Here is a 17,892-nt window from a genome sequence, read left to right as displayed (position 1 = left end):
CTGTTGCTTTGATCGCGTTTTTTTATGTTTTCTTTTCACGGTAAGGACAAACAATTAATGGAGAGAAAAAAAAATTATTTTTTTTTTCCTTTGACGTTTCAGTTTTTTTGTTGTTGTTTTTTTTTTTAAGTCATTAGTGTTCTTAAAAGAGAGTTGTCTTTTCATTTTTTACATTCCTGATCTCTTTGTCCAATCACTGATGTATTTCCAGCTTTAAATGCGATGCACTTTCATTCCTCTGTAGAATCCGCCGTCCTTGTTCAATATCCATGCTACCTGAGGATGGAGACACATAATCAAACACGTCAGCAGTATTCTATTGTGTCGACTGAGCAGAAACACTTACCCTTCGGGGCAGTCATAAGCAAACATACCACTGCTTTGGCTGCTAATGGGACTCTGTGGAGGCGCTATATTCAGAACTCTCTCAGCTCTAAGCTGTTCCTTGCTAACTAATAATGTGTTATTAGAAATCTCACGTACTGATTTTCATATTCTCAATTCTCATATGCTTTTCTCCAAATATTACAGCTGTAAAATACTTCCACATGAACTTCCACTTTAAAATGATTTTGACACAGTTTATAATCTCTAAAATAACACGTTTTATAGAGGTAACACCATTAAACTGAAACATACATACACAATAACACACACACACACACATACACATACACACACACATATGTATACACACGCCCAACATGCTAAAGCTACATGGCTGAATACTTACATCCAAACATTCCTTATGTGACTTCATTTTTTACTGTATTCATCCTCTTTCAGACTGCTCGAGGTATGCTGTTCCAGCTTTGACTGGCCTCACACTCTGGGGAAACTGCAAAACAAGTGACAGAGGCAAAGGGCAGCGGTGAAAAAACATCACATGACTGTAATGAATGGAAAGAGACCTCCACTGACTAAACTCTAAGAGACCCACAATAAAGCCTTGTATATTTGGCCTCTGCTTTTCAAATGAGGCCAATGTGATGGAGAATTTCATCACACATTGGAAAACAACTGTTTTTTTTTTTTATTGTTTTTTTTTTAATTTTCTTTTCTTTTTTTTTTACCAAGACCCCTCCTTACCTTGTGCTTAGGACACCGCAGTGAAAAGTTGTCTTCGTTCAAGGAACAATCTTGGACAGAGAAACATAAACACAGTTAACGATTGCTAATGAACATTGCTGAGACTACAAACAGGCTTTCCCAACACTTGCAATTTTCCAGTACAGATTAGCATTTGTTCCACATGAGTTTAGCAAGTTTCAAGTGTGACTATGTTAGTCCTCACCTGCCTCCATAGCACACAGGTAGTGATATCTTAGCGTGCAGCCTTTGCTGTAGCAGCCAAGAGTTGAACCCACCATCTCACAATGGGAGCAGCTCTGGTAAAACAAGGAAAACACACAAAAAAGAAAGAAAGAAAATAAGAAAGAAAGACAGAGAACCTTCACAACTACTGCAAACACTGTAGTAAAAACCAACATTAAAGCACAATCCTCACCCAATAAGATACAACTTAATCTGACATTTCGTCACAAACATGCTCATCCGCAATCTGGCAATAATTAAATAAATAAATACATACATAAGTAAACAAACAGATAGATAAATAAACGAATGAATAAATAAGTACATAATACATGACTGTCCCACTTACTGTGTCTCTGGCGCCATCTAGTGCTTCCTGTAGGCCGTAGAGTCTTCCATTTACCAGGTACACTCCGCTGGCCCAGACTATGCACCCCTCATGTACCCAAAGCTCCTCAGGATCTAGTGGCACCTGAGGAAGCTGGGCCAACTGGGCAAGAGGCCCAAGTGAGTCCAGACTAGGAGGGGGAGGCTGGAATGGCAGTGAGGCTTTGCTATTGATCGGGATGGTTCTGGGTAGATCTTCACTGGATTTGTGTCGTCTCTTGAACCTGGGGTGGGACGTCAGTTTTCTGTGTTGCGGTCTTTGCGCCACGTCCTCTGATTGCTGCTGTTCCTGTTGTTTCGGACCGATCTCAACTTCACTAGTTTGTTGTTTCACTTTATCACCGGTCAGTTCTGATGTCCTATCCCAGTTTTGCACAGGTGTGGTGGTTGCGGTGTTGCCAGACTTAGCTAGCAAGAATGGCATCTCTTCACCAGCTGTTGGAGATGCAGTTCCAACTGTAGTAGCAGGGGAAGTTGGATTTGTGGTTTGACTCACTGTGCAATCGCTATCTGTTGAGGATTTGATGTTTGGAGGGTCTAGTGACTGTGAATCCTGGGTAGATGACTCGGTTGAGTTAGAGGAAATATTGGTGATACTAACCCCCGGGTTTGTCTGGGTCTGGCGAATTTGGGGTTGACTTTTGGGAAACTTGGTGGCATAATCAGAAGGATAGAAAGGACCATAGAGATCTCCTAGGTTCTTATAATTAGCCCATTTCTGACAAAGACAGCATAAGAGGCGGCCAGTGTGACTGGTCTCAGAGATAACAGGTCCGGGGAGTACGTAACCAGAGGTAGGGAGAGCCTTCCCTGTCTGTAGGGAAGAATCAACCTGCCCAGCTGTCCTCTTTTCTTTTACCTTCTCAGTTTCTTTCTCTTTCCTGAGCAGTTGAGAAGACAAACTAATGGAAGTGAGAGAATCCGTTCCAGAACCTTTTCCTCCCACCCCTCCACTTCGCTCGCACTTGAGTTTCTCTTCTTCAGCATTAACTATCGTACACACGGCCCCTATCTCAGCAACCTTTCTCTCTACATGTATGTAAGGAGCAAAAACGTTAGATCTGGTTTCTGGAAAAGTTCCACCAACGCTCCCCCCACTGCCAGACTGGGACTCCAGTCCTGACACTCCCCTTCTTCTTCTCCTTTGCCTGCCTCTTAACCCAACTCCTTCATTACCATCTTTACTCTTTTTCTGTTTGTGTCTAATTGGTTTGACATCCATCTCTGCTTGAGTATCCTCACTCTCCACATCCACTTTTGTGCTCTGGGGCTGAGCAGGAGGAACCAGAGAGGGACAGGGCTTCTGATCAGTTGATGCCGAGACAGCAGCAGCAGCAACAGCAGCAGCAGCAGCAGCAGCGGCAGCAGCAGCGGTCACAGCCTCACTTGTGACGCTGGCAGTTGTGACAATCTGGGGAGCTGCAGGAGCGACCGGGGCACTCTGAGGGGGAGCAGGTGCACTGGGCATCACATTTTGCATCTGGACTTGGGTGCGTTTCTGTTTATTGACACTTCCCACGGGACGGCCCTTCTTCTTGCCTGATGGAAAATAGCCTTTGGGAACAATGCTCTCTTGTTGTTTTGAGTCAGCACCTGTCATTCTAGCAGACACCATTTGGTGCTGGGGTGTTCTGGACAGGAGGTGGTGTCCTGGACTGTGATGGGGTGGGGTGGCTCCATAGTAATCTCCCCCAGCATAGTCATCAAAACCCATGCCTGTTTCTTGAAGCTTCTGTCTCAGAAGATTAGCAGCAGACTGCTCCCCTCGTCTAGTCTCCAGCTGCTGGTAAGTATTTGTAAACTGCTGAATATCAGATAAGGCAGATGATGATGGAGGAGGCGAACCCTGTACAGGACGAGGTAATGGTGGTGGTGGAGGTAAAGGTCCTAATAGGGTGAAATCAGATGGTATCCTCAGGTCATCCTTGTCACCATCACCCACACCAGATCCTGAAGATCCAGTGGCACCTAAACCAAAGTCAAAATCTGTCTGCAAGCTCCTTAAAGAACCACTGGTAGAACCTGGCGTACTCTGCTTGAGAACTTGTGAGTCACATGCAAAAGTCTCCTCAGCTGCTCTGTAGGGCATCAGATCTTCTAAAGAATGAGCCTCGTCAAGGTAAGATAGGCTTTCTCCATGATGAACTCTGGAGTAAGGTGCCCCAATTTCTGAATCTTGGATGTCAGAACCATACTGTGACACTTCTGAGAAATAATTTGGATCGGAATCCAAACTGCTGCTGTTGTAGTTCGACACCTTCTTCATGTTGGGAGTTATTTTCTGCACTATTGCCTCCAGCTTTAGACCTCGTCCTTTTCTTGGAGGCAAAATCTTGGTTTTGCTTTGTGGGGGTGAAGACGACTGAGCAAAAGAGTTGGCAGAGGGTGTGTATGGAGAGTTTGGAGAGGTTAATCTGGAACGGCCAGGGTCATTGTTGCTTGGATCACCATCAACTGGGTTCCTAGATTCAGGATGGGGAGAATTTGAATGATACGACTGTCCACTTCTTTGATTAGCAAAATCTTGATGCTGCCTCTTGGCCGGTATTGGGGATATAAAAGATCGAACCCTTCTCCTCATCATTAATGGATTGGTTTCCCCAGAAGCCCCAGTTTTGCCCTGACGATGTGCTGGCTGAGTCACTGGGTTCATGTTATTGGTGTTATGACCAGCAGAGCTAACGGAATTGGATGTAGTAGGCGGGGGGTGGAGTGGCTTGACTGATTCTTCCACATCAAGGTTTTTAGGACCAACTGATGAAGGTTGAGGGGCAACAGATTCAGGCGGGACAGCTGTGGGGAGCTGTTGGCTTCTACGAAAGGAATCTCCATCTGACATTCCAGCACCTTCCCTATCAGAGTAGCCCTCCCACACCTTCATGTCATAATAAGAGCCAGGATAGGAGAGTTGTCTATGCAAATGCTGTGGGTTGGGTAAAACATCCGTGGTAGACTGTATTTTTTGTTCAGACTGGCTCTGAAGTAAGTGCCGATCAGAAGCGGCGGTAGAGTGGACTGATATTTCTTTATGCCGGTTACTATGAGCTGTCCATTCAAGCCTGTCGTCTAAGTTATGTGGGTGTTGATGAGAGATGGAGTGAGGATATGTTTGCAACTTGTTTGCAGAGGGAAGGTGTGTACTCTGGGATGACAATGCATGGTATGGATGATGAGGAGGGTAATGAGTGTTCAGCTTGGGGTTCTCATCTCTGGATTCACTAAATCCATAAGCAGCATAGGCAGCGGCAGAACCATCCACACCTTGGGGGTAAGACTGACGTCTTGAAGGTGATGACAGAGGATTAGAAACAGAATCAGGGGGTAATTGTTGAGAATGGTAAGGGCTGGGTATATCAGAGCTCCCTTTTGCACCTTTGGTGCTGTGCAAGTCAGAATTAGTGTCTGCTGAGGGCTGCAGAGGCTTGTTATGCTCTTGAATATCTGTGTCCTTAGTTAACACGCCACTATGACTGTCAGCACTTCGACCTGCAGGCTCATTTGACATGCCCTCCAGCTCTTGCTCTCTTTTGTCTTTTACTTCTTCTTTAATGCAGACTTGTTCGTTTGTTGCAGAAGTGTGAGGCTGCTGGATGACTGAGGCCCCTGAGGGGCCTGTCTGTCCCCTTTCTCTTTCAGGTGTGGTCCGACGGGAAGGAGACACATCACAAATTACTGAACGCCGTCCAGAAGTTGAGGACGACAGGGCAACTAACGACGTCTGAGACTGATTTTGACCGATAGGTCCAGCACTACCAACTAAAGGTTCAGTTTCCTGTAACAGCAGTTGCTGTACGGCTGAAGACGGGGTGGATAAGTTTGAAGGTTTTCTATGAGGTAATGAATAGTCAGCCAGGTTAATGTGCTTTGGGGGAGTTCCTGTTGAATCCGAGGACTGCTGGCCTTGAGAGGAATGGCTAGGAGACATGCCAATTTTGCTCTTCTCTGAGGAGCTGCTTTTTACCTTTTGTGCTTCCGAATCCCAAGAAGCATGAGTGAGGCCTGGTCCTATGTCAGCTCCTGCTCCATGGCTTTGACTAAGAATTTGGGATTTCCCAGAGGCCATCTGAGCATGATGGACACCAGCACTACCAATACTAGACTGGGAACCCATTCCATGTGACCTCATGGTTTCCATCATACCATAAGGGTGTCTTGGCCCGTACTGGTGTTGTGAAATGTTTTGAGGCGGATGATGACCTCCAGGCACCTGTTCAGAGCGTCCATAGCGCCTGTCTAAGTGGTAACCTTGAAGGACCTCTTGCAAAAGACTGGGAAATGGTTGCTGTAGCTGGGAATTATTCTCCTGACCTCTTGCTATTATTCCTGCTCCTCTTTTCATGGAGCCATCAACACCAGCATCCTTTCTGGGTACAGTACCATAGTTTGGATGAGGCTGATGATAGCCTGGGTAACGAGAGTTTGCCCCAAGTCCACCTCCTGGACCTACCCGACCTCTGTTCTTTGAGCCCATGCAAGCGTTATATACTAATTCAGGATTCCCATACTTGAAAGGCCCAGGGTGGGTATGATTTGAAGACATGTTCTGCCCAAAGTCAGGATATGAGTCCATGCAGGCATCACCTTCCCCATTGTGGTTCCTAGAATCTCTGAACACGTTAACAGCATGCTTTTCTTCAGGATAGTTCAGCTGGCTTGGGTGCTGAGAAATGCCATACTGAGGAGATGTGGGTGTGGCTTCTGGGTGTTTTGTTGATTCAGGATTTGGCAGATCAGGGCGGGCAGAAACAATCACACCAACTCCTCCAACATTTTGTGCCTCCGAAGTGCTTAAATTCTTATTGGGGTTGTCACACTGTTGTGCATCATTTTTCTTTATATCTTTCTTACTCTCCTTCAGTTTACCATGCTCTGACAACTCTTCCGTTTCATTGTCTAAATTTTGGGAATTCTTGGCCATACTTCTTTCATGCTCCCTCTGATCTTTTACGTTGGCTGTGTCAGTATTCCACTTTTTGCTTATATCTACTTTTTCCTCATTGCTTCTTTCATCTCTGATGTCTTTGTTTTCCTGTTTCATCGCTCCATTTTTATCATCTAAATTAGCAGCGTCGGGTTCTGCCAAACAGTTTGAACGTAATGAGTGAGTGGGCGAGGGAGTAGAGGATGAAGGATCTGAGGGAGCAGGAGGACATGGAGGCTGATTTGGACTAGGCTGTGCAGAAGGAGGAATGGAATGTGGAGATGATGACGAGGGAGTCTGAGTTTCTGGTGTCTTTGTTTGAGCTACGGTCAAGGGGGTTGAGGACTGACTGGATGACTGCTTTACAGATGCCTCCGCAATAGCCGTGTCCACCTGCAGATGCATCCCGTGACGACTCTGTCCTGCCTGGGGCTGCATTTGGTTTTGAGCCATAGATGAAGGATAGTAGCTGGTGGTTTCTGACTCACTGCTGGTTCCACTCATCTGCCTCATCCTCTTTGTCTCCAACAAAGATGAATGGTCTCCCTGGTCCCTAGTAGCTTCTTCTGCTTCAGAGTTCACAAGATCAGCACCCACAGTCCCACTGTCCTCACTCCCTGCACCAGGATCGAGACCAGCACTTACCCCTTTGCCTTTTGTCTGGGAAGCAGACACAGCATGTGCCGCGTGCTGCATTTGACTGTGATGTCCACTATCTTTTCCTTTCTTCTGAGACAACAGAGTGTCAGTGAGCAACATGTGTTGCACTGTGTTGGGTAAGTTAGCAACCTGAGACGTCAGGGCATTCAGACTATTCAGTCCAGGGTCTTGCATCATTTTGTCCTGCGGGCAAGATGGGTACAGGGAAGATGAACTGTCCTCGCGTGAGCCGCCTCTAGAGCCCATTCCCATTCGATTTGAATTTAAGGCAGAGTGACCACTGCCTAAACCTGCATTCAAACTGACAGATTTACTACCTACACTGCTGCCACAACTGCTGATGCTGCTATTGGAATTCGGAGTAGGACTTAATTGAGGCACTGTCTGCAGTAACCTACCATGGCTATGGCTGCTACGGGAGTTTGGGTGAGTGGAGTGTGAGGGTGGCTGCACATGGGACGCTGTAGTGCTTCCCTGCCCATCTGAAACACCCATTAGTGGAGATGAGGAGGAACTACAGCTTGGAGACTGTACTGCAGACGGAGCTGGGGAGGGGTTAGATATCGGGCTAAAGTTCTGATTTATGTGAGCTTGTTGATTCTGAGAGTGCATGGGGGATTTAGAGATTTCTTGAGAGGGAAGGTGAGGCATGGCTGCACTGGAGGGGACATTTGACTGAGGATGTTTTGGGTATGCGAGACCCGGCAGCGAGGTGTGATGCTGCATTTTAATCGAGGCATCATAGCCTGCCCCTAGACTGTGCTGGGGGGTGCGTTGTGAGTGGGCAGGATGTTTGTTGAGGGCATGAGACTGAGGGGAGTACGGGGGATGGTTAGAAGACGGATAACTTTGCCCCACACCCTCTTGTTGCCCAGCGCTGTTTGGGGCTGCAGCGTTTGTAGCGGGGTTTGGATTGGAGTGAGTGGGTGAGTTGTTCATTTTGGTATCCATACCACCAATGCTGCTCCCATCGTATCTTTGTGGTGGAGGACTGTAGATCCCAGAACCTGCGGGCGTATTCAGGGGAGAGTAGTGACTAAACTGAGGAGGCATTCTGTGTGCTGAAACAGGATAGCCTCGAAGCTGCTGTCCTTGATGCAGCCCTTGATGTGATGGGTACTTCTGCCCATGTTGGCGTTGGAGGATTTGAGGTCCTGTCACTTGTTGCATTGAAGGGTTTTGACTCATACCATACTGCTGGGAGGGGGAAAAGGAACCAGCACCGGTGCTGTTACTGCTACTTCCTCCAGAACCGGGTCCATAGTCCAAAGGGTAAGGTGACATCATTCCAGAGGATGACCCTGAACCAGATGCATGTCTGTACTGGTGAGGTAAATGTCCATCCATATTTGAATACCCATACCCGGCGCTGTAGCCAACGCCCCCTCTTCGGTTCCTGTCTCTCCCACTCATAGCAAAATAATAATCCATGTTTTCTTTTCTGTAAGAGCTGCCGCCACCTCCACTGTGAGCACCGCTGTGTTGCATTTCGCCGGTTCCCCTTCTCGACCCATAACCATGAATGTGGGCCGCCTGGCCTGCGTGATGCTGACCCCGAAGGAGCAGGTGCTGCCCATGACTTTGAGGATTGGGTTGCGATTGATGCATGGCAACATAGTCCTCTGTTGTTCGTGGCGATATCTGAGGATCCGATGGGTGTGGTGGATAAGGAGATCCCCGGGTGAAACCCGGGGGAAGAGAAGCTGGACTATTGGGAAAGTTCTGCATTTTGGTGGTTTCAGTATTTTCTTGAATGAAAGGCTGAAGCGTATCCCAAAGAAAAGCTAAACAATAACTCGGGAGGGCTTTGCTTTACACAGCTGGTTACACTTTTAAAGAAGTCTCTTACATAGATTTGAGCATATTTCTGTGACTGGGTGTCAGCAGGTAAGTCCATCACAGTCAATAAACGAGAACTGGAGCAGACAGTTATGAAAGCCGATATAATCACAACAAGTAGCAGCAATTTAAGGAGGTTGAGCAGTCACAGACTGGTGGTAGATAACTTAATGCAAAACGGCATATGAAGCTGGCAGTTCGCATGACATCAAAGCAGCACTGTTATGATCTGCAGAAGAACAGACTGCTCCTCTAGAGTTGCAATAACAGTTTTCAAGGGACAGCCGAGAGAGACTTTGAGCCGAACTGATAAATTTCAGTAATAAGAGCCAAGCATAATGGCTAATTCAAATGTGTAATCAGTTACATTCACGAAGAGACACAGGTGTGACAGTCATCACTATGAAGCTATAGCAGTTTGGCACTCAAATTTGGGTAAAATATTGGGAACAATAGCAAAAGAAGGTGAAATGAAATGAATGAACTAACTGTTTTTTTGGCCAAAGGGAGCAGCTGCTGAAACGCTGAGCACAATGGGAGGCAATACTGCTCCATTCAAATTCACCAAGTTAAAAGTGACTAGGCCACTGCAAAAAAAAAAAAAAAAAAAAAAAAAACGTTAACTCTGCAGTGACAGCAGTCTTGTTTTCACCGCTGTGCTTTGCACTGTTTGTTTTGTGTGCGCCTGTCTAGCAGCCGTGCGTTTAGTTTATCAATCATCAGCCACAAACAGCTGTCCAAAATAGCTCTTCCAAAAAGCATAAACATCCAGGGACATTCTTATTTTGTTCTTTGAGACAGCAGATAATACTTTGTTTTGTTTTGTTTTTTATTTTAAAAAGACTGCACTCTCTGTTTATACTTCCTTCTGAATACTGTTTGTGTATCTGTTGAACTTTGCTGCTTCATAGTAAAAATGTCTTTGGTCCCCACTTTGCGTTCTTCTCTCTTCAGCGTTTAGGTTGTTGTTTTGTTTTTTTTTCCCCAATGAATTTGTTTTGTGTGTGCGTGTCTGTCTGTCTGTCTGTCACAGTTTTATCAAGGTGTTTTCCAATACCAGTACGTTCCACATCACCATGCTTGTTTCCTTTTTTTGTCACTCATCCTTCATTTTTGCCAAAGATTTCTTGTCCTCTCATATTGTCCAAAGGTGTTGTTTTCCATTGCTTTCTTAGGTACGTCCTTCTCTCCCTCTCTCTCTTCAGCTTGAAACAGGAACGTTGACAAAATCTGTAAGTACAGAAAAAGAAACACGGAAATAGCTTCTTTTTTTTTTGTCCATTTTACATCGCTATGACAACATGCACTCTACATTTTACAAAATGGTCTGTGGACAGTCAGGGATTGTGGTTAACCCTACACATACCTCCCAATCTTTAGCCAAGATTAACTTCCTTATGTGTAACTATGGCCAGGATCTCCGCCTTACTACACTGTAATAAAGGTATTTGACTAATTTTAGAGAGTGAAAATCACTGGAAACGTCACAAGCCTCAAAAGCCCTCTGGCACACTGTTCCATAGCCCACTTCTTAAAGTTATCAGTGTTAAGCCATAAACAACTGCAAGAAAGCTTACGGTTAAAGGCTTAACGGCTTATAAAAAAAGTAAACAGCTGGCTTGAAATGTTTAATCGTTCTCTTTCAAATGATTAAGAGCAATTCATAAGGAGAAGCTGTTTGTTCACACACAAACTGTCTCCACACATCTTCAGGTAGATGACATCATAAAATCAATTAAATCTATTTCACTTCTTATCACAAAAAGGATTTTTTTCCCTACTTTGGTAAAAAAAAAAAAAAAAAAAGATAGTTTACTTTTGGTTTACAGTTATACTTTAAAAAACAGAGGGAGAAAAGAGAAGAAAAAAAAATATCAGTAGTTCGGTTTGTTGATACGTTATCAAACATTTGATGAAAGGAATGCATATCGTTATGATCTGATACCCCCAGACATATCCATCTAACCTCTGTTTCTCTTGCAATAAATACTCTACATAGTGTTACGTGTTTGCCAGCACTTGGCTCTAAATTCCGATGTACAATGTACCTCTTGGACAAAACATCCTTTAAGAGTATGGCCATAATGAAATAAATCTGTGGTCGACATAAAAAAAAAAAAAATTAAAAAAAAAAAGCTCACTTCTCAAAACAAAAGTTAAAAAGCAAAGGAAAGTGTGTATGATACATCTCCAACCAACCAAAAAAAAAAAGAAACAACAACAAAAAAAAAGTTTGTTGACACAACATTGAACATGAACATTGAGAAATATGCAAATTTCACATTGTTTACAGTTGCAGAAGACGTGGTACAGTCCAAAATACAGTTCTCAGTTCCACCACTTCAGTCATCCTGAGAGCTGTACCTCATTTCTATAGGTTTCTTAATATTACAGATATGTTCCGTGAGTTATTTTATTTGACGTGAGCTGCATTAACAGAGAGAGAGAGAGAGAGAGAGATGGCAAAGGGTTTGCTGCATTGTCTCCTAAGAGACCATGCATTTCTGCACACATGCCTGATTTATTTGTTCAAATGAGTAAAAAAAGAAAGAAAAGAGAGAAAGAAAGAAATATATATACGGGGAGGGGGAGGGGGGGGGGTACAGGGGACCAAGTGGAGGGGAAATGTTTAAACGCAAACTGAAACATTAAAACAAAAACAGACGGGACTGAAATTCTAGTTCCGAGAATCTCACTACCCAAATGTCAAAGCAAGAATCAAACATAATGTGTTTAAAATCAGGCATGAGCATTTAATTATCAGCGGACCTAATTAAGGACTAAGAGTACCATAATGGGGTCATTATTCACCAACAGGCACCGTGACACGTGTCCATTGTCTAACAGAAACAAGGTAAATGGTTTTATGACTGCTGCCTTACAGCTAACTCTGGGAAGAGGGGGTAAAATGACATTTGAGTTCCTGTCCCGTTCTTTTAAATTCATTACCAATACGTTTGAATATCACGCAATACGAGATTTTTTTTCTGAGGCGAGACATTTACCCTTTCTCTGTACCTCCCAGTAATACTGAACTTATCAATTTTGCATGGCAAACAAAAGCAAGTTAATCCCATCGTGTATGGCAAGGGAGGCTCTAAACCCGCAAACATGAATGTTAATATTATTTCGTAAAGACTGTATTCGTTTCAGACAATACAACCTACCACACTACGTTCTATGACATCCAAGTGAAAGGCCACGTAATAAAAATGACGGAATTTCAATACAGTCGCCGCTGGCTGTCTATCCCACCTCTCCACGGTTTGGGGTCATGAAGGTACAGGTCAGAGAATTTGCGGAGACTGTAAACAGTCATCAATAGAGGATCACCCTAAATGGCCTTTTGAATGATAACCGCACAGTTCAACGTGTCAAGGAAAGACAATATACTTCTTTGCTAATACAACAATTTGGAACGATGTGCGGCCATGAAAAAGGCTGTGTTTTGTTTATTTGTGTGACAACACTGTGAAAGTCAGTTGTCATAGATATGCGAGACGCGTTTGTCCAATTACATCAACTGGCAATTAATTAACGGAGTGGACGGGTATCTTTAATTTAACAGGGAAAAAATCGAGAAGCCTTTCTTCAGTTACTAATTTTAGTTTATCGACACTTGGTTAAACAGATATTCTATTTCATATTTCTAATATAAATGTCACTCACCATCATTATAACCTGGTTTTCAGCGGCTCGCCAGTTTTTCTAATAACGTCAAGCAGTTTTCTAGGAAGCTAACGTTAGCTAATTAGCTTGGCTAGCAACGCCACTGCTTATTGTGCAGAGACTGTAGTCTACAATGCGAGATATGTTACCTATCAATCCAGTACCAATTTTTATTGTGAAATTATTATTCTTGGTTCGCGGGCGAGGTTTACTAGAATCCAAAACTTCGTTTGCAAACATGCAATTAAAGCTTTCGTTTGGGAAAAGCCTGGGTTTAGCAAGCTAACATACATTGTTATAGAAAGGAAAGGTATTTGAAAAATAAGGTGGGCAGCAGCTAGGCTAGTATGAATAACGTTCATTAGCAGAGCTAACGTAGGATGCTGCTGTACCCCTAGACCAGAACAGAAAAAAACATCCTTGCGAAAACCACATTTCAAAGAACAACCCTCTTATGCAAATATATATTTCAAATGACTCAAAGTGGCATTGTACACGCGCATACCTGAAGGCCCCACAAGAGGTGAAAGGGTGTTTTGTGTAATTCCCGCTGCTGTAGCAGGAAACCCCGGACTTGAGTCGACTGCTCCGCCGCTTTTCCCTCTCTCTATCCCTCTATCTCTGTCTCTCCCTCCGTCCTCTCTCGACAGCCCCGACCAGCGGCGGCAAAGTCGGGGGCCCCGTCACAGCTTCACAAAAATTGGGCCTTTCTTCCTTAAAATGTTCTTTTTCTTTTGTCCTCTCCTCTAAAAATAACAAGAGCACAATCGGAGTGCCAGTAGGTCCTGTAATCAGTGAGGTTCATACACCCCCGCCCCCTTCCCTCTCTCGTTCCCTCTCCTTCTTTCCCCCTCGTTCACACACCGTTTAGGTGAATCCACCTAGCTCTGCTTAAAATTAATCGCACTGCTGCCATACGCACTCTTAAAACATATGTCTTCTACATCTGAATCGTAAATGTTCTCTATGTATAAGTGTACATAACTGCAACCATTGCCAGTTATTCGTTTTCCTCTTCTGTTAACAGATTTTTTTTTTTTTTTTTTTTTTTTTGCTACTGAAAGACCGCCTTGAAATTGCATACACACTCATATTCCTGCACAGCCCCCCCCTCTCATGTCTCCTCTCTCATCCCTCCATCTCTCCTCCCTTTCCCCATCAATTCTGTCAATGATGAACCCCCCCTTTCCCCCCCTCAACCCCCAATTTTCATCAGAAGAAAAACAGCAAGAATTATTTCGAATGCTAGGAAAAAAGCTAGTAAAATATACAGCTGTACTTCCTGGTGCTCCGTGTTCTTTTTAACTGTCATCGAAGAGAACAGTGAACAAACACTTCAAAGCCCATAAATGTTTAAAGAGGGGCCTGAAATGAGTGAAACTACTTGTTGGGGGGTTGGCCAGTTTTTCCTTTGAATAGGAACGTGTGAACAGTGTTTTCCATCAGATGCTGTCACTGGGCACAGGTGGCACAATATCCTTTATTCTACATTTTTCAGTGTTTATTTCACATTTTAAATCCCACTTGACACATTCTACATTCTATGTATGTGCATTCCGTATTCCAAATTCTATATTCTGTATTCTAAATTCTAATGCATTCTGTATTCTGCATTCTCTGTTGTATATTCTGATGTTTCCTATATTCTTCGCAGTGCAGAGTGTGTGAGGAACGAATGAGTCATTCATTGACTTGTCGCTCATTCAAACCCACGTAATCACCAGTTCCCCACCATCACTACCCTCGACCTCACCCCACACCCAACTGCCATGTACCACTGATCCATCAAGATGAAGAGCAGACATGAACCATGTCGTTAACCAAAGCTCCTATAACTGCATGTTATCCTGTATCTTCCATATTAGTGTATTAATGAGTATAGTTGGGATTTTTTTCCCCCTACTGACAGTGCCAGTGGTGGATATTTGAACAGATATAGGCCAATAATAATCTTCCCTTATCTGAGGGGGTAAACAAGAGGATCTATTCAGTTTATTTAACCCTTTATTCAACCAAATCGCCTCACAGCACCTCATTTTATTTTCCACAAAAAATCCAAAAACGAGAATTAGTTATGGTATTTAGAAATACACTTATATACATTATACAGTCTTAATAACGAATGCATACATGTGCATATGCATACAAATCGACCAAACATGATCAGTAAAGGATCAAAAACAGGTACGTACCTGACAACATGTCAGAAATGAGACTGTCAGTATGTCATTTTAGAGGAACAGTTTGAATGTTAGGTTTAATTAAACACTAGATTGAGTTTAGTTGAGCCTTTGGTGTTAAATCCCAATCACTGGACACAAATGTTTACTTTGGTCTTTAACTACATCAGCAGCGTGACTCATTTTCATTTTTTGTCCTGCCACACAGCTTACAATACTTATACGAGTATGAAAGTACTAATGCAACATATGACTAATGTAATGTGTTATTTAAAATGGACTCAATGAATTAAGGAGCAGATGCTGTTTCTAGCTGCAACGGTGGTGAAAACTCTCAATCTAACATATCATAATTTGTATGAATTTATCATAATTTGTATGAATTTATGACATGAAAACAGTACTATCACGATCAAAACCAGTCTGGCCCCCGGTAACCAGGTGTCTCTCCCTCTCTCTCTCCCTCTCTCTCTCTCTCTCTCTCTGTCTTCTGAGTATTATTGCAGTGCTGATCTCCACTCACGTTTAGGTCAGGCAGTCAATGCAATGCAGAGCATCCTCTCTCTGTCTCTCTCTCTCTGTCTCTCACTCTCTCTCTCTCGCTGTAATGGCCTGCCCCATACCCTTCATCAGCACTGCTACACTCTTCATGTGCTGCAGTCTACACACGTTCAATCAGACGACCTGTCACGGCACCAAACCCCCCCCCCCCACCGCCCCCCCACCACCACCACCTTCTCTCCCTCTCAAAACAACAGTTCAGTTCTGCTGTTCCTATGCAGATACACGTCTATTTCCATCGTGGCTGGTTGCCATGGCAACTGCATCATGGAAACCTAACTGTGGATAATTTATAGGCTTCATATTTACACCATTTACAAAAATGCACGAATAATCTCTCTCTCTCTCTCTCTCTCTTCTTTTCACACAGATACACACACACACACACACACACACACATACATACGCGCGCACACGCATGCAGTCACGCACACAGACAAACCCACACACACAAGGACAAATTGAACTTGTAAGAAGTTAAGACAGATATAAAAATCTTTCCAAAAAACAAATGTGGAGAGATGTAAAAGGAAACAGTGAAACAAACAGGCAACATAATGTTTCATCATATGAAGTGTATTTATTGTATGTCAGTCAAACAAGTAACCTTAAGGGGCATATTTACAGATGAATGTTTCACAGTCAGGATTCAAAGAAAGAAAGAAAGAAAGAAAGAAAGAAAGAAAACAGTCAGAGTTGGACAAATCAGACCTCGACATACCTGGACCAAAGACACAGTGACCCCTGATGTGTTTTTGAAAGCATCCTTACAGTCGCCATGGGTTTTTTTTTTTTTCTTTTTTCTTTTTGTTACGTGATCTAGACGCCGAGTGAGCTGGTTCTGTTCCATAAAAAAAACATTTGATCAGCATTCTAGTCATGTCTCTTGACAAAAGCCTCATTGAAACTAACCATGGCAACCACAAACTAGTCTATGAGTGTGACTTCAGCGTTATTGCACTGGAATACCCATAGGAGTCCCGTACTGAAACAAACTGTATTAACTGTAGGTGTCTGCCTTTCGTTTCAGTCATAATGAATGGGGGAGGGGGAGGATGGGGGATGGGGGTTGGGGGTTGGGGGTCGTTTGGTGGGATGCCCAATAGAGCAGGGGCTCCTCAAACCTAACCCCAGAGGCGTTGGAGCCCTGTTGGTGTTTTCATATCAACCAGGCGCTGAGGCCTCTGCTTAGCTGAGGGGTGCACACACCTGTTTCCAAGGTAAACTAAATAAATAAGTAAATAAACAAATAAATCGGTCTTTAATGATATGACGGGGAGTAAAAAACAAACACACAAAAAACAACAACAACAACAACAAAAAACACCAAGTAAGACTCTAGACTGCCTAGACAGGATTTATCAACTGCATTATATTTATATATATAAATAGACAATGTACAATAAATATAATGTATCTGCACTAAGTTTATAACAGGGAAAACATCTATTGTACGCGTGTCACAAAACTGCTTTATGCTCAGTGTAAGAATACTATATTGATATGACTGTGATATTACATTGCAATTATTTTGCATTTGCGGACAACTGTGCACAGAATGTTTAATTTGATATGAGCTGAATATGGGGAAAATGAAACTGGATTAGGCCGCTGAGACATTTGATCGACCTGACTGAGATGAACGTCAAGCTTGACCATGGAGTCTATAGAGGACATTGAGTTTTGTCTTAAAACATCTGGTCACCTCCCCCCCCCCCCCCCCCCCCCCCCCCCCCCCCCCCAAAAAAAGAAGTATACATTCAAAATCCAGAATTAATGGTATGGCTTGCCAAACATTTTCACTTAAAAATGCAAACATTTTCAAACTGGAGACATATTGATGCATCAGAGACATCCATCAGATCAAGGTGTGACATCGCTATATCGTTTTCCATGACGTTAAATATCCAACAGCAACCAAATCGTTCTTTGTAACTCTGCGTATTACTGAATTAGTTTAAATATTTCAATGAAATCGCAGTAAAAATCCTATCAACCATGCGATCACCTGCACGGGTGGCAGAATCTCATGCAAACGGCGATGGTGAATGTCAGACATACCTGACGGACTTATTTTGTTTTCCACGCTTCCCTTATCAAGGGCCCAAGGGCATGGTGCATGTTTCAGCTGCTTTTCTCTTTTTATTTGAGTTCAGTTGCTCAAAGGGTAGGAAGTCAAAAACCAGTTGTCTAAGACTGTGTTCAAATATTTCGTATCAAATCTGAAATTATATATATTTTATTTACATATAATTTGCACACACGCACACACACACACAATAAGTTCTTACATCAATGTTAATTGTAAGATAGCAATACATGGAAAGTAATGACTCAGTGGTTCTGAGTTTCAAATATCTG

The 17,892-nt window shown here is 43.3% G+C and overlaps 1 protein-coding gene across 1 annotated transcript; it reads right to left on the bottom strand.

Moving 5' to 3' along the window:
- Positions 1–201: 201 nt before the first annotated feature.
- tcf20 (transcription factor 20) lies at positions 202–9,010 on the bottom strand. Its single transcript, XM_030793555.1, has 6 exons — positions 6,689–9,010; positions 1,664–6,637; positions 1,295–1,388; positions 1,090–1,139; positions 734–838; positions 202–276 (listed from the first exon to the last, which is right to left on the bottom strand). The coding sequence occupies exons 1-5, from the start codon at positions 9,008–9,010 to the stop codon at positions 773–775; spliced, it is 7,506 nt and encodes a 2,501-aa protein (XP_030649415.1). The 3' UTR covers positions 202–276; positions 734–772.
- Between the last annotated feature and the right edge of the window lie 8,882 nt (positions 9,011–17,892).

This window comes from Chanos chanos, chromosome 16, assembly GCF_902362185.1.
Source record: "Chanos chanos chromosome 16, fChaCha1.1, whole genome shotgun sequence".
Taxonomy (NCBI): Eukaryota; Metazoa; Chordata; class Actinopteri; order Gonorynchiformes; family Chanidae; genus Chanos; species Chanos chanos.
Note: the sequence above shows the minus strand (reverse complement) of the source record. Positions and strands in the feature narration are given on the sequence as shown.

Coding starts and splice junctions, on each gene's coding strand:
- tcf20 (XM_030793555.1), bottom strand. CDS start 9,010: ATGCAGAACTTTCCCAATAGTCCAGCTTCTCTTCCCCCGGGTTTCACC. Junction 6,638..6,688: donor AAAGAAGCAATGAGGAAAAA/GTAGATATAAGC, acceptor GTAAAAGATCAG/AGGGAGCATGAAAGAAGTAT. Junction 1,389..1,663: donor TAGATGGCGCCAGAGACACA/GTAAGTGGGACA, acceptor TTGTTTTACCAG/AGCTGCTCCCATTGTGAGAT.